Source organism: Aspergillus uvarum, assembly GCF_003184745.1.
Source record: "Aspergillus uvarum CBS 121591 unplaced genomic scaffold BO82scaffold_86, whole genome shotgun sequence".
In the NCBI taxonomy this organism is placed as follows: Eukaryota; Fungi; Ascomycota; class Eurotiomycetes; order Eurotiales; family Aspergillaceae; genus Aspergillus; species Aspergillus uvarum.
The window spans coordinates 27,872-42,945 of NW_020291383.1; the positions used below are offsets into that span (position 1 = coordinate 27,872).

Genomic DNA, 15,074 nt, shown 5'->3' on the forward strand with positions numbered 1-15,074 from the left:
ATGGTAGTTTCAATAATGGCTTTCGTCGCCCTGCTCTCTAGGCGCATCCATCCACGCACACTCAACATTTTAGGTACAGTAGCCTGCCTTGCTCACTTACTTTCAACATCCAACAGCACATCCGGATCAAGATACCCGCGATGATCATCAGGGGGGGTATTATAAATCCGAGGGAAGTGAGTTGTAGAAAGAAAAAACAAAACAATAAAGTAATAAGAACACAAAGGGTGGAAGAAAGAAGGAATGGTAAAATCAACAACAGGCATCTCGAGGGTGCTCCGGCTGGTGTAAAAAACCAGAACATCCAGCACTTTCCTCACGCAAAACAGTCAAATGGTATCGAACACTCTGTAACCAGGCATGGATATCGTGCATGTAAAAAAAATCAAAGGAACAAGTGGAAGTGAAATTAGAGTATGACTCGCAGCATCCTGCACATGTGCAAGGGGGCAATATATGCATGTGTGAAGAGAGCGATGATTAGGAAAAAAGTAAGCCTTCAGAACATCGAAGGCAAAATATGGAAAGTGAAAGAGAAGAGATAGAAAAGCAAAGAAAAGAAGATGACGGCCGTAAGTTTCACACGGCACCACTACTCGGGCGAGTTCCGGGCAAGGAGAGGCCACTCTCGCTGGGAATGATGCCAACCTTTGGATCCGGGATTTGGATATCCAATGAAAGATAGGCCGTCCGTCGCAGACTCCAGATGCGCACTCCATCCTTCGCCCCGACGTCTTTATTCCAGTTCTCCAGCCACGATTCCACGCTATTCAAGTGACTCTTGATCGCGGGGGCACCCACGTCCTCCCATAACCAGCCAGTAAGCAAGCCCAAGGCGCTATCGATGATATTGCGGAAGCTGAAAGGATCAAAGGCTTTGATGAGCTCGTCATTCACCATAGCAATGACTCTGCGGAATTCTTGCTCCGGAAGCAGCGGATCGAGAATCTCGGGATATAGATTCGAGAAAGTCGGAGCGAGATCGCCCTTGACCATCCAATCTCGTCGGATCCGGATAATACGCGTTGTGAGGAATTCTTCAGAGTTGATCGGAACATGCGGGTTGAAGTGAGGAAAGCACGGGTGAGCAGGGCCCCAAGCCAGTTCTTCCGCCATCTCAGGCTCTGTCTCGGCAGGAAACCCCGTATTCGAGGGCAATGAGGCGATCTGAGATTGCGATCGCAGTGAAACTTGCGACCGGACATGACGGGGCCGATCGTCCGGGTGCGGTCCTGGGCCGTCGGGCATGAAATCCAAGCCTAGATGCGCCCGCTCCGGGGTGCGTGGTTTAGGTGCATCCTGGGCGACATTCGACAATCCCAGATCGGACATTTCTTGCGAGATCAAATATTCCTCAACTGCGCCACTGCGCCTCTGGCCTCGAGGCACTGCGATGCTAGAGCGGCCACTCTCGGTTTCTCCTTGGCTGCGCTCGACCAACAGACTATTGGGGGACGGGCTGAGTCGACTCCGGCGTTGTTCGGGGATGGTCAGAAGCGGATGGGCGTCCCGATGCGCCTCGAGCGGCAGATTCTCCTCCGATGGCTGCGGGAACCGGGGGACAGTGACTGGGGTGATGCGCGGCACGTAATTGATGGGGTTCGCGAGTCGCACCGATGGCGGCCGTAAGATCGACGGAGAGATCCAGGAACTGTTCCGACGGCAAGAAAATTGGGCTTGGGAGGAAGTTTCGGCGGCGTCAACGTCGGCTGATGTGGTGGGATGGTACGACTCGAACGAACAGCGGCGGACGCGGTGGGCTCGGAGGGCAGCACGATCTTTAACCTCGGACGATGGTAAAGGTGGGTCCAACGGCGGCCTAACGGGCGTCGTAGTTGCGGAGAGAGACGACAGGGGTGGCAACTGGATATGGTGAGGCTGTGGAGGAGAAGCCGTGGTGAAGGAAGAAGACGTGGTGGTGGTAGTGAGAAAGTTGGAGTTGGGGTTGAAGTTGCTGGTGCTGATTGTGAGAGGCTGCAGAAGAAGAAATGATGTCGATAAAAGCGACCGTGTGGACGAGCGGTGATTGGCTGGCAGGGATCGAAAAGGGGCGCGGCAAGGGACAGAGCCTGATCTGAGCACGACGACATTCAATTGAATGCTGCTGGTGCTGCTGTGGTTGAATGATCGCTGGTAATGACCAATTATCCTCAGGTAGGTATAGTTATACGTCGTTGGGGTTTAATTCAAAAGCAGTGAAGGGAAATCTGAGGCTAAATGAAGGTTGAGGAAGAACGAGTGTGATGGTAATATGAGAAGGGAATGACAGCCGATGTGGGATCAATCAAATCTCCAAGTGTATACTTCAAACCTCCATCAGAAGCTTATATAGAGTAGGTCGATGGCAGGAAAGGAGCAATGACGATCAATGATCCACAGAAAGCAAAGGAATGAACGATAATAAGAATGAAACAGCACAGAAAGCTCCCCCGGGACTGCCATGATTCTTATTACAACGGACGACTTCCCCCAAGACCAGCCGCTATCCACTTGGGCCCGGCGCAGAAACAATAAACGAGTCAATAGCCAAGTAAGGCTCCATCCCATTCCATCACATCCAGTCGGCAGGGGAAGCTTAAAATCACTTCCAGTTTGTTTAGGGAGCCATTTCCGGCAAAGAGGGCCGATGCATCCTTTCCCCTTCTTTGTGTGGTGGAGTTGGTGATTGCTGTAAGGTTCGCGCGATTCATTCATTCATTCAAGAAGATGGAGAGATGTTTGGAGGATCCCCTGCCCATGACGACATCCGCCCGGCTTGGATCTTCAACCTTAAATCACGTGTTGCTGCTGTTTGCTTGTTTGCTTGTTTGCATGCTTGCGTGCCTGGTACTGTACAGTCAGTCCTACGACCAAGTTAACTGCTAACATCACAATCAAATGTTCTGACAGTGCTTGATGCAAGAATCCAGAAGATAGTATTTAAACTCGAGTAGTCACCCATCGTCAACATCATTGCGCCAGTCACTCTACTCATCTCGGTCCGTCTTGGAGCTGGTCTCCAACGCTGGGCCCGCTCCCTACCCGTCATCTTCAACCACCAGCACCACAATGCCACTATCCTTCTTCATCCTACCCGCGGAACTACAAACATCTGCTCTCTAATAACCACCACCACCACAAACAGTGCCCTTAGACAGTGTCTAACTCATAACCAGTCCAAGGAAATGCGGATCGCGACACTTCAATTTGCCCCACAATTAGGTGATGTCAAGGGTAATATCAAGAGAGCCGAAGAGTTACTGAAGAATGGGAAGGTGGTGCGAGGTGTAGGTACGGGGGCGGTTGCCCTCGACGTTTTAAAGCCAGACATTCTGATTCTGCCCGAGTTGGCCTTGACGGGTGAGTGCGACTTTGTCCTCCCTTTGACTGTCACACCATGCATGGGCTGCGGGATGGTTGGGCTGGGTGGCTTGTGTTGCTGATCCACCTCCACCTCCAAGCTCCCTCACCTCAAACTCTCCCCGAGACAACTTGGTGAGCAAAGCTTGCTGACCTGAACAGGATACAACTTCCCCTCCCTGGAGGCTATCAAGCCGTATCTGGAACCCGCAGGAGAAGGTCCTTCGGCTGACTGGGCCCGGCAGACCGCCCAGCGCCTACAGTGCAAAGTCTGCGTGGGGTATCCTGAGGTCTGCATGGAGACAGCGACCCGAGAAGGAGATGAGTCAAGTAGTCAGCACGAGACTTATTATAATTCTCTCCTTGTGGTCGATGAGAATGGTCGGGACATTCTCAACTACCGTAAATCCTTTCTCTATTACACGGACGAAACCTGGGCATCAGAAGGTAGCGTGGACCGTGGGTTTGAGAATCTGATATTCCGGAGAGGGGATCAGCACTCCCACGAGTCACACATAGCCACCTCCTTCGGGATCTGTATGGACATCAACCCGTACAAGTTTGAGGCCCCGTTCACGGCATGGGAATTTGCCAATCGAGTTATAGACTCGAAGTCTCAGCTGGTCATTCTGTCCATGGCTTGGCTATCTCCTCTGGGTCGGGAGGAGCTGGACCTCCTCGCGGATGAGCCTGATCTAGATACGTTCAATTATTGGATCCAGCGGTTCTTGCCACTCATCACGAAAAGAATGAGTCATGAAGTTAATTTGAACGAGGATGGCTCTGATCGAAGCAAGGATATCGTTATCGTCTTCGCCAATCGAGCGGGAGAAGAGCCAGGAGCAGCGGGGGCGAACCCGGCGCGTTATGCCGGTACCAGTACCATTATCGCCATCTCACAAAGACCCAAGACCCTTCCCGCGTCGGGAGCTACTCGTTCAGATAGTTTGAGCAGTTCCAAAGCACAGACGGACTCGGGGGATGACGGAGAAAGCCAATTTGATGTCAAAATCCTTTGTTGGGACATGATGGGCGCAACAACGGAAGGGATATGTTTTGCTGATACTGCGGCAGACCCAAGCATGGTTTTTGCGTTAGCAAAGCGATCGTCGAGCTAAGGGTGCGACTGAGCAGGAGGTCGGCCTTCTCTAATGTTGGTTGGCTGGGTTGCAGCAGGGCGCTGTTAAGTTACGACCCATGCCGGGTGTTGCAGGCTAGTATCTAGTTACCTACCGTCTGCATCCCGTGGTTGGAGTGATATCATCGAAAAGCCGACTGTCATTGTCAGTTGTACCTTTGGTACTCTTTGGTTTAAAAACTAGAAAGCATGAATCCGTTCCCTTCGACAAACCTTTCTCCTCTTGCGGCCCATTTCCTCCGACAGCGCGCAGTGCTCATATAGGGTGAAACTATTTTTTTTTTTGGCGCCGCTTTGTTTATTTCTTTTTTGCCTCTCCAAAACACACGAGGAACCCACCACACCTTTAAATTCCAGCCTTGCTATGGTCCTTGCTGCGCTATCATGTGAGACATCAAGTTGGGTGGGGAGGGGAGAGAGACCCATTATTCTGAGCAGCCATCCATGTGACAGGAGTCATCAACAATCAATCTTCAAGTGTCTTGCAGCAACGCGACCAGAGTTTTTTAGCCCCCATAGTCTCCTCATGCTGGAGAACAACCATTTCGGATGCTTGCATTGTGGCCAAGATCTCCCTCGAGAAATGTATTGTTCCGTGCATAAGCAAATACTTGCTGGGGGTAAATTAGTTCTGGATCCCACACAAGCGCCTTATCTCATGACCAACGATCCACCACTTTTGCCATCAAATGGTTCACCACCCCCCTCCCTTCCTGAGGACCGGACATTCAGGCCTGCCCTGCCATCTTAGCCTCGTTTCTCCATGTAACCCTCGAACGTTTACTCCAGAGTCCTAAATCCGGTCAAGAGAGCAAACATGTGATGATTGGAGTCAGTGGACAGACGGGGGAGGGATTGAGAACTCATCCACGGCAACGAGGACATTTCTTCTGGTCGAAAGATACTAAAGTGGTCAATATCCTTGTCGGTGGAAAGTTCAGGGACTCACTCTTCGAACTGCGTGTCTACAAACCTCCCAGCAGGTGGGTTGACGAGCTGGAGGTCATGGCGGACATACAGTAGCTACAGTTCATTCTACTGGGTGAGCGGAGAAGTAGATCATGACGGAGGCCATTCAATGAACAGCGTTGCTGCTGCGCAAGGACGAGGGATCGGCGGCTAAGCGAACGGGCATCAGGGAAAATATGGAATGGACTTTAGCTACCTAACCAATACATGCTGACTACCTCAACCTAGTTAGTCTAGACTCGTTGACTATCCTAACTACCTACTAAGTTACTTTACTGACTTGCTGTCGAAGAAGGAACGGGCCGACCGGGATGAGCAGGCAGCCTATTCTCCCATGGCGCAGCAATCAAGGTGATCTTTACGCCAATAGCTGAGGTGGCAGATGGTAGGATTGCTCCTTCGACGATTGAAGCCTTCTGGCGATAGTAATTGACTTCAACCATCTTCCTCCGCTCCCCAGGCAGTGCAGGCCGATAAGCTTGTTAACCCTTTTGGGCAAGGAGGGTTGTCGGATTCCACGTGATTCCGGGTCAACCCCTCCTCCGGCTACCGGGAGAGCATAGGGTGGCTAGCCAATCAGAAGGGTAAGCTGGGTAGCTGAGAGAAGAGGGGGGCACGGGATGGCAGCACATGACATGTGGATGAGAAAGCGGTTGAATTAGGTTGAATTCGAGGGTGGGTGGGAAGACAGAGGGAGGGGGGGGTGAGAAAGTGCAGCAAAAATGTAGATAATCACAGAATCATGGTGGTATGATGGTGAATCAGTGCAGTGGTTCTAGGGGGAGGACAGTCTCTTTTGCACGGTGTCAGGTGACTGATCTGCGCCCTAGGTCGCTGTCCGCACCTGGAGCTCGTGGTTCTCCTCAGTCTACGGAGACTCCCTCTCCTCGATTCTCGTCCTCGTCCCTCGCCACGTGAGCAGTCCCTCTCTACTCGACTCTTTCTCTACTCAAACTCCCCATGTATCCCTTTTTTCCATTGTAATAACCACCACACCTTTTTGCTTGAGCTCTAATCCGGTCTGTTCGCTATTTTCAGCTCTGACGATTCGATCCCAACCTTTCTTTTGGAAATCAAATCCGTTTTCTCGACATCGCGAACGAATCGGTATCTCATCGTCTTGTTGTTGCCCGTGGCAGGTGACTTGCTGTCAGGTGATAGAGACACCATCCCAAGGTAAACCAGCTCTCCCCCTTTCCTTCTCGAACTCCAACTTCACCTCTGGGTACCTCAACGGGCTCTCCGCTCCTGCTATCCACCTTCTCGTATCTCGGAAGTCTTCCTATCCCCACATCCCTTCGGCCTCATGTCGGCCAAGGCTGGGTTAGGAGACGGTCGGGGATAATGATGCTGTGTTTTTTGCGCGGTTCCATCGGTCGCAGAACCACCCGGACGCGTCTCCGATGCTGCTGCTGCTGCTCCGACGGCAATTGACGAGTTGTGAACATGTCTTCACCTTTGTTGTCCTTCAACCCTTGTGTCTTCTTCTAAGAAGAGTTTAATGTAGTTGTATTCTTTGCTGCTGTTGTGCAAGGTACTTTCATCTTTCGAGCAGGCCATGTCTGTTTGCTGTGCCGCTGTGCGCGTCGCTCACGCGTGTACCAGGCAAGCATCAACATTAAAGCTTGTTGATCACTATTTGCTGAATCCCCACAACATGTGCACTAATTTCCAGCTGACTCGACGCACCTCTGCCTATCTGCATATGCCTGCACTCGCATGTCTTGCTTTCCTGCACCGTTGAATCACATAAGGTGGCATTTCAACTAACGGAAGCTACAGTGTCGCACAACGACCGAGTCAATCTCGATTTAGCCCTGAGGACCTGGTAACGGCTAAATTTGAATCTCATCGAGTTCTACCGTATTGAACAGGTACCGATTCTTGAAGGGTCCGTCGCTGCGCGATTGGCTAATAACCATCGTGAGTCGCAGGGTACAGAGATCGGCAAGATGTCTGATCCATCCATGGGTACTGCTGATGGCAGTGTCACCATCAAGCGCAAGCGTGACAGCACTGATGAAACTGGCCCCGATGCCCAGCGACTCAACCGAACCTCGAATGGAGGCAACGGAAGCCTCCCACCCGCGGACAATCAGCCCAACTTCACGCACAGTTCGCTGGGATCCTATGATACCCACGGCATCCCATCCACAGAGTTGAACATCGACCAGCAAATCCTTCAGCACGTCGGTCCGCAGAATGGTATCTCGGACGACAACGCCTTGACGGCTAAAGCTGCGCTCGCTGCCCACACTCCTCAGAACAAATACCCACCTCCCCCCGATAACACCTTCGACAACAACCTTGCGCACGGCTTGGCATTTGGAGACGACATCAGCCAGGCTATTGGATCCGCTCATGGTCACAACTCCACTGCTGCTGCGGTGTATGCTGCGCGTGAGGCACAGAGTATGAACCAGAAGCCTTCTGTTGGCTCCCCGGAGTGGCACCAGATTCGCAAGAACAACCACAAAGAAGGTAAGACCTCCCGACGGCAATGTTCAATTGTCTATACTAACAGGTCGTCTTAGTGGAGCGTCGTCGTCGCGAAGCCATCAATGAGGGTATCAACCAGATTGCTCGCCTCGTACCCAATTGCGACAAGAACAAGGGTGCCATTTTGCAGCGCGCGATTGAGTACATTTGCCAGTTGCACGAGGAAAAGAAGGCAATGAGTGAGCGCTGGGAACAGAACAACATGACCACGAGTCATGCCATCAGCGAAATCAGCTCTCAGAACTCGAAATTGAAGGTTGAGGTCAACCGCCGTGGTGACATTGCCGTGAAATGGTTGCAACGTTGCCGCGATGCAGGTCTTGAGTTCGATGACTATGAAGAAGCAAAGGAGCTGGAGCCCCTTGAGGTGGATCCCGGCCAAGTCTAGTTTCATGTTGGTGTCCGTTAAATCTCTATTCCTGTGTCTGCGCGGCGTTCTTGCTTGGGCCATTCCATATGTGCTACGACTTGTTCATTTCCAGGGGCTGAGTTGTGACATGCTCGCTCATTTTCAATTTCTTTGCGCTTGATGTTGCCGGTTGATATTACAACGTTTCTGCACAAATCCTACTTGATCCCCACCTGGTTTTTTTCTTTTCGTTTTTGTTTCTGCAAGGGTCTTCTCACTGGGTACAATTATTTCATGGTGTTGTTCTGATGGGAAGACAACATGAGTTGTTGCTAATCTTTTCGCCATGGCCGGCTTTCTGATCCCCCTGCTCGTGCTCTTATTCCCTGTTGTATGCTAGTTCTTCGAACGGATGGGTTAGTCCTCAATCGCATGGCTAGCAGCGGGGTTGCGGGCTATGTATATGGTCTGCAGTCCGTTGCTCTTATTGAAATTTCAGATGACTAACTATTGCTCTGGGTGTATCGTTCTGGGTGTAAATGAGGTGAGGTCAAGGTGATCCTTGAGACGTCATTGGATGCGTATGTAAAACATCTCGCGTATGAACCTGCGTCTCAGTTTCCAACCCTGCCGCTGGTCTGTCCGGAAATGTGGAGACCTCGGATGATCTAGAATTTAGGTGGGGATATTGGTTGGTGTGACAGTATACGCTAACTACAGCCATGAAATCCGAGCTCTTAATGACGATAAGGTATGTATGGCATACTGTACACCGGATAGAGCAAAACAGTACGTACACATTAACTCGTCAAATCCCGAAAGGGTGAGTCTCAAATCTAAGACAAAACCAACCCACCGAACCTCCAAGATCCATCCTGTTAGTGTATGCATCCCCAGACCAGAAATCGATTCTACCAAGCCCAACATGGTTGAGTCCAAAGAAGCATCGTCCGCCTTGCCTACTGCACACGCAAATCAATCAATACGAGCAACGTCCGGAGAGCCTCACATTCTTCATTCCTTCCCCTCATCCGCCTCGCCTTCTTCCTCCCCAACACCAGGATGCCCGTGATCCTTCTCTGCACCCTCCAGCCCCCAAACCCCCAACACCCGATTCCACAACCCAACCGGCACAACCCGATCCCTCTCACCCAGCACCGCATTCCCCAAGCCTACGATATAACACTTCCGATGCTCCCGATCCCAAATGACATGCTCCGGGCCCGGACGCGTATGCATCACCCCCGCCGCACACAGGGCCAGGTACGTCTCGCGGAACGCCGTGCGCAGCGCCGCACGCTCGTTACCGTTCCCCCACATCTGGATATTCCGGCAGTCTGTTCCCACCGGCATGGCCAGGAGGAGGAGCGTCGCGAAGCTGTCCTCGGCGGATACGGCTGTCGCCATTGCTGCTGCGCTGAACCGTGTGTCTCGTGGGTTTGCGGCGAGGGCAGTGAAGGCGCTGCGGTGGGTGGTGATGAGGTAGGGCGCGTAGGTTTTGGCCGTGGGGAGGTGGGTTAGGGCTTGTTTCTCTTTTTCATGCGCTGAGATTGGGGACGGGGAGCTGGGGGGCTGAGTCTGGCTCTGGGTTTGGCTCTGGCTCTGGCTCTGGGTAGCTGACGCTGAAGCTGAAGCTGTGGAAGGAGGTTGGGGTAGGGGCACAGGGTGCAATCTCAGCTTTAGGATGGCTTCGCGGCCGCGGATGGGCCCGGTGAGTTGGTTCACGCGGGCGACGAGGGAGGTCACAGTGGTGAAGACTGGTGGGTCGGTTGCTGGGATTGGGGTGGGCTGCGTGCGGATGGAGAGGACGGTTTGGATTTCCCAGGTTTCTTGGTTGGGTTTCGGGGGTTTGGCTTTGCGTTTTCCTTTCGAGGCTTGTTTTCCCTTGGGGGGTTGGGGCCGGCTGCTTTCTGCCTCCGGCTTGGTGTTCTGTTTCCCTTTTTCGAGGTCTTGTTTGCCTTTCTTGGAGTCTTGTTTTCTTTTTGTGGAGTCTTGGTCTGTTCCCTTGGGGTCTAGGGGGGTTGCAAATTCAAACCCGGAAAAAAAGGCGGCGTTGTGCCATGGTTGGTAGTCCATAGTTCTTGTGGGTTGTGTCTTGATCGCGCGAGTGGTGATTTGAGATCGAAGGGAGTATAGGAGGGGAATGGGGTTCAGTGGGGGGACGGTGATGGATGAGTTAGAAACTGGGTTATTGTGTATGGGTCGTGGAAGGGTAGGATATCGGTTGTGGGAGGTGGCATGGAAACGGTGTGAGTGTTTGCAGATTCACAGAAACAGATTTATGAGCGGCATAGAGAGGGAAAAGATGGGTGTGCTGGATTTTCTATAATTAAGACCAAGGAAGCATTTCTAGTTAAGCTGTGCTGAAAGGGTCTTGTAGCTGACTGAGGGACTAAGTCTACAGTGTTTACACTTAAGCATTAAACTCAGATATAGGTTCCTAGTATAAGTCTACATTGCCGCATGGCAGGCTCCACAGGGGGCCAGATCTGAAGATGGAGATCGTTGCATGGTGGATATGAATTCCAATATAGGACATGGAGGCTAGCACAAGCATGATGCTATTCACTCTTTCTGCCTACGGCGGTGAGAGGTCTTTGATGCTAGCATTGCAAGATAAGCGATCTCCGGGGCAAACCGGCTTTCTTCATAAGCTTTTACAGGGCCTTTTTTCCTTTGCTATGCTTCATGTTCATCAACGCTGTTTATCTGGGTTCTCTTTCTTGTCTGAACCGTCACCAACATCACCCTCTATCGGCCACTAATTTCATTGTCGTGATCTTCATCAGCCCCCGTAGTCGTTATTCGTGCTGATACTTGCCAAATTCTACCTGGGGCCCTCTGTTCTTGATAAGCTACGCGACTGCCTTTGCCTGCTGATCTATGTTGATGAGTATCCTTGTATCCAAGCCCCATCTCGCACAAACCGATAATCTATGAAACAAAGAGTGAGAGTGCTCTCGCGATACAAAATATCGAATGCAGAATCTACTGTCATCTCACAAGGAATCTTGTCAGTAAGATGAACTCACATTCTGCAGCAGCTGTTCAATTGGACCGGACAGCGACCGTTTGAGACCCGAGAGAGAAGCCGCCAGTTCAAGCAGCACAAATACCACCAACTATGGACCCGTCCATCCTCGATCCAGCATCTTCCCGGAATTCAAGATGTTAGTGAGTAGATAGACCATCGCTTCCAGACTGGAAATCAATGCCGATCAGATCCGTTGTTCAGCGCGTGATGGTTATGACCAGTTTTCACAAGAAAGTTGATGGCTCCCTCGCACCGCAGTAAGCATGATACTTCAGCTTGTTCACGAAGCCGCAACTACAGATCGGTCCTACCGGTATACTTTGATATATAACTCTCATGCGCTAGCGAAGGGAAGGGGCTTAGTGATCCAATCGCCCCACTGTCAGCGATGCATGCTGACGCTATCATTCTCTCTGTGTTGCTCCAATTCTATAATTCAGTCGCCGCTTGATCTTTCCTTCCCAACGTCACAGCATTTCTCACAATGCCTTGCATTTCCTCCCGACCAATAACTCTCCGCAATTTCATCTCTCGTCTCCGGGATCAAGCCATTGAAACGGCCGAAAAAGAGGCGTTGCAAGCTTGGGGCACGACTGCCGTCGACGCCTGCCTCAGCACGTCTAGCATACCGCAGTTGGCATGGGAGGCTGCGCGTCTCTCAGAAGTGCTGATCCCCAATGGGTGGATCAAGCTGCTGCGAAATCTCGTCAACGCGATCATTGTCGGCAGCACAGATGGAACTTCGCTTTCCCCGGCCCTTCTACGATCGCTGGCGTTCATGATTCGACAGCGAGAGGGCCAGTGGTCGCCGGAGAGTACGGAGATTCTGGGAGCGCTGTTCTCGAGCCTGAAAGTGCGGTTGGAGCAAGCAGATAGACTGGGTGGATTGGTGGATCGGAAATATGAACTGGTATGCGTGCTAGGGGTAGTGATCGATGCCATGGTCGACATCGGCGTGTCGACCATCAGCCACGAACAGTTATACAAGCCGTTGATTGCCCTGCTTGATGGCTTCAGCCACGATCGTGAGCTTCATGTGGCCCAGGCTGCCGCCTACACCGGACAAGCCTTGCGGGGGATCCAGGATGATGATACCGTCGGCAAAGCATCCTTGCGGGGGCTGCTGCGGGCCATCGACCTCGCAATGACCGTTTCCGGCGCGGTCTCCTCTGTGGATCCGAGCAAAATCTGGGAGGCAGTCAAGTCTGGCATAGATGGAGCTTCGCGACTCCGTGACTTCACCTGGGACATGTTTAAGAAGCGGACGGGGAAGTCTTGGTATACCGCCCTACGAGCGACCAGTGTTCTCATACGCACGCGGTCCTGGGATGAGCTGAGCAATTTCATCCAACAGGCAGAATGTAGAGCCAATAAGGACTTTCTTTGCGGCTTGTATGCCCAACTGGATCTCATCAGCCAGCTTATCCCTCCGGATCAGATACAACGCATCTATAAGAGCATTCCCGAAAGCAAGTATGACCGTGTTCAAGCCTGGAGAATGCACACTGTTTGTGCGATCAAGGAACAAACCACCCCCCCTGAGCAAAAACTAGCCAGTACACTAAAGAGAACGAAAACATACGATTGGTCACTTAGATCATGCGGATGGGAGGACGTCGGACAAGACCTTTCCAGTGACGGCAGCGCCCTTCTCGATGATTCCTACCGGAAGTGCATGCCGGCTCGAGAATATTACACCAAGAATGCTTTGTTGGAATTTTACACTCAGGATGATGATAAACGACTGCAGATTCAGCGTTTATCTGGGGATAGACTCCCTGTGGATCACTGTTACATCAATCTCAATGTCGTGGACTCCGATCAAGGCGATGAGGTGCCGCTGGAAAGCCTATTTGATTGTAGGGAACAGGGTGGCAGGAAGATCTGGCCGAAAAAAATTTTCATCGAAGGACAGGCAGGTGTTGGCAAAACAACGCTTTGCAAGAAAGTCGTTCACGATTTCCTGTATCGAAATCTGTGGTCCGATTCCTTCGACTGGATTTTGTGGCTGCCACTGCGACATCTCAAGGGTAAACATGCCGATTCTTATTCCATTAAAGACCTATTCCACCACGAGTACTTCTCCCAGCACCAGGAATCGGCGCTCTTGGAAGACACTTTGGATTCAATCGTAGCCTGGAATAGCGCTCGGGTGCTCTGGCTGTTAGATGGCCTAGATGAAGTCTCCCAAGACTGGGATGCCGATTCACCTATGGGCCGCTTTTTGCAAACTCTGCTCAAGCAGCCTCAAACTATTATCAGTTCACGTCCATACTCAACTAAGCAGCTAAGCGTGGTAAAGCAGGACTTGAAGTTGCGAACGGTGGGCTTTCACGCTGAGCAAATTGAGAAGTACATACGAGCCAAAGAAATCCACCCAGACCCTGAGACAGCGGACAAGATCTGGGAGTTCATTGACGAGCATTCGCGAATTAGAGAAATTGCACAGATTCCGGTTCAACTCGATGCTCTCTGCTACACTTGGAAAGAGCCTCTGGGTAATAGCAACACAGCCAGGACTATGACTACCATCTACCAGGCGATCTGCGTGGAGCTACTACGGAAGGACCTGTGGCGCAGGGAGAAAAGAATCGACGGCAGAACCCTGACAGAACAACAGACGGAAGAGCTGTCGGAGTTCGAGGTGCAGCTACACATGCAGGAGGAAATCAATCTCCTCGAGGCGCTGGCCTTCCATGGCCTACTCACCAACATCATTGATTTTGATGCTCCAGTACGAAGTCAGATCTATCAGCATCTCCTGAATGGCAATGTTCTTGTCCCCAGGCTTCACGAGAGCACAATCAAAGAGATAAGCTTTCTTCGTTCTTCAGATACCACCGAAAATGCTCAGCAAAGCTTTCACTTCTTACACTTGACAGTTCAAGAGTTCTTCGCTGCCCGATTTTTCGCGAAACACTGGACCAGCCAAGCCACGATACACAGCTTGACACTGCATGGCCACACAGACGCTGATATCCCACTCCAAGTCTTCATGGCAAGAGAGAAATACAACGTTCGCTATGAGGTGTTCTGGAGGTTTGTGGCCGGATTTCTGGGTGTCGGATACAACCACCAAAAGCAAAGCGAGGAGCATACGGCCGCATTCCTTGAGGCCATGGAAAACAAACCTCGAGATATGTTGGGCCCCATGCATAGCAAGCTCATGATGCGCTTGTGGAGTGAAGTACCTGCATCGAACAATATTGCTAGGCTGAGATCTCTGCGTCAGAATCACTACCAACAGCTCGCCCGGTGGAGCTCTTTCGAGGCCACAGCCTATTATAAAGGGAAGCTTGCAGAGGAGGCAGACTATCCGGATGCAGTTCTATTTTCTCTCTTGAAACACCAAAGTTCTGACGTCAGACTACATGTTCTGAATGTCATTGCTCAGCGCAGAGTCTCGACAAGTCTCACAGACTTGATAGCCTCCTGGGTAGACCAAGTCTCCGACGATGAACTAAATCCGATCTTTGTTCGAATCCTGCTCAGAAATTGCCGGTCACTGTCCCCCAAGGCTTCCGAAATTCTTCTTGGGCACCTGCATGATGAATCAAAAGCGGAGGAGTCCGACTTTAAAGGCGTCCAGGTACCGGCCTTACCACAGGATCTCCTGAGGGCAATTTTAGATTGTCTGCATTATGAGCCAGCTGGTTTGAAGGCGGCAGCACTGGAAATTCTCTCTGAACAGCCACCTTCAGCTCTGCAAGCCTATGTCAATACCATTGCCCATGGACTATCAGACC

General features: G+C 51.5%; 5 protein-coding genes across 5 annotated transcripts; 3 read left to right on the plus strand and 2 right to left on the minus strand.

Moving 5' to 3' along the window:
* Nucleotides 1-579: 579 nt before the first annotated feature.
* Nucleotides 580-3,068, minus strand: BO82DRAFT_407162 (ERF4 family protein; the record flags this gene model as incomplete). The annotated part of the gene is made up of 2 exons (XM_025639614.1): nucleotides 580-1,954; nucleotides 3,022-3,068. 2 exons carry the CDS (start codon nucleotides 3,066-3,068, stop codon nucleotides 580-582), a joined length of 1,422 nt encoding a protein of 473 aa, XP_025486564.1.
* Nucleotides 3,069-3,164: 96 nt separating this feature from the next.
* Nucleotides 3,165-4,457, plus strand: BO82DRAFT_378848 (putative protein N-terminal asparagine amidohydrolase; the record flags this gene model as incomplete). The annotated part of the gene is made up of 2 exons (XM_025637655.1): nucleotides 3,165-3,339; nucleotides 3,502-4,457. The coding sequence occupies 2 exons, from the start codon at nucleotides 3,165-3,167 to the stop codon at nucleotides 4,455-4,457; spliced, it is 1,131 nt and encodes a 376-aa protein (XP_025486565.1).
* Nucleotides 4,458-6,983: 2,526 nt separating this feature from the next.
* On the plus strand, nucleotides 6,984-8,808 carry BO82DRAFT_359181 (putative HLH DNA binding protein (Penr2)). Its single transcript, XM_025636503.1, has 3 exons — nucleotides 6,984-7,320; nucleotides 7,381-7,927; nucleotides 7,981-8,808. Exons 2-3 carry the CDS (start codon nucleotides 7,399-7,401, stop codon nucleotides 8,331-8,333), a joined length of 882 nt encoding a protein of 293 aa, XP_025486566.1. The 5' UTR covers nucleotides 6,984-7,320; nucleotides 7,381-7,398; the 3' UTR covers nucleotides 8,334-8,808.
* A 349-nt stretch (nucleotides 8,809-9,157) lies between these two features.
* On the minus strand, nucleotides 9,158-10,449 carry BO82DRAFT_426237 (uncharacterized protein). Its single transcript, XM_025640352.1, has one exon. It carries the CDS (start codon nucleotides 10,368-10,370, stop codon nucleotides 9,309-9,311), a length of 1,062 nt encoding a protein of 353 aa, XP_025486567.1. The 5' UTR covers nucleotides 10,371-10,449; the 3' UTR covers nucleotides 9,158-9,308.
* A 1,363-nt stretch (nucleotides 10,450-11,812) lies between these two features.
* On the plus strand, nucleotides 11,813-14,279 carry BO82DRAFT_396170 (NACHT domain-containing protein; the record flags this gene model as incomplete). Its single annotated transcript, XM_025638827.1, has 2 exons — nucleotides 11,813-14,062; nucleotides 14,211-14,279. 2 exons carry the CDS (start codon nucleotides 11,813-11,815, stop codon nucleotides 14,277-14,279), a joined length of 2,319 nt encoding a protein of 772 aa, XP_025486568.1.
* Between the last annotated feature and the right edge of the window lie 795 nt (nucleotides 14,280-15,074).

What these genes read in the sequence shown, in the direction of transcription:
- BO82DRAFT_359181 (XM_025636503.1), top strand. Translation starts at nt 7,399, where the DNA reads ATGTCTGATCCATCCATGGGTACTGCTGATGGCAGTGTCACCATCAAG. An exon ending in CAAGAACAACCACAAAGAAG is followed by an intron (nt 7,928 to 7,980) that starts GTAAGACCTCCC and finishes AGGTCGTCTTAG; the next exon opens with TGGAGCGTCGTCGTCGCGAA.
- BO82DRAFT_426237 (XM_025640352.1), bottom strand. Translation starts at nt 10,370, where the DNA reads ATGGACTACCAACCATGGCACAACGCCGCCTTTTTTTCCGGGTTTGAA.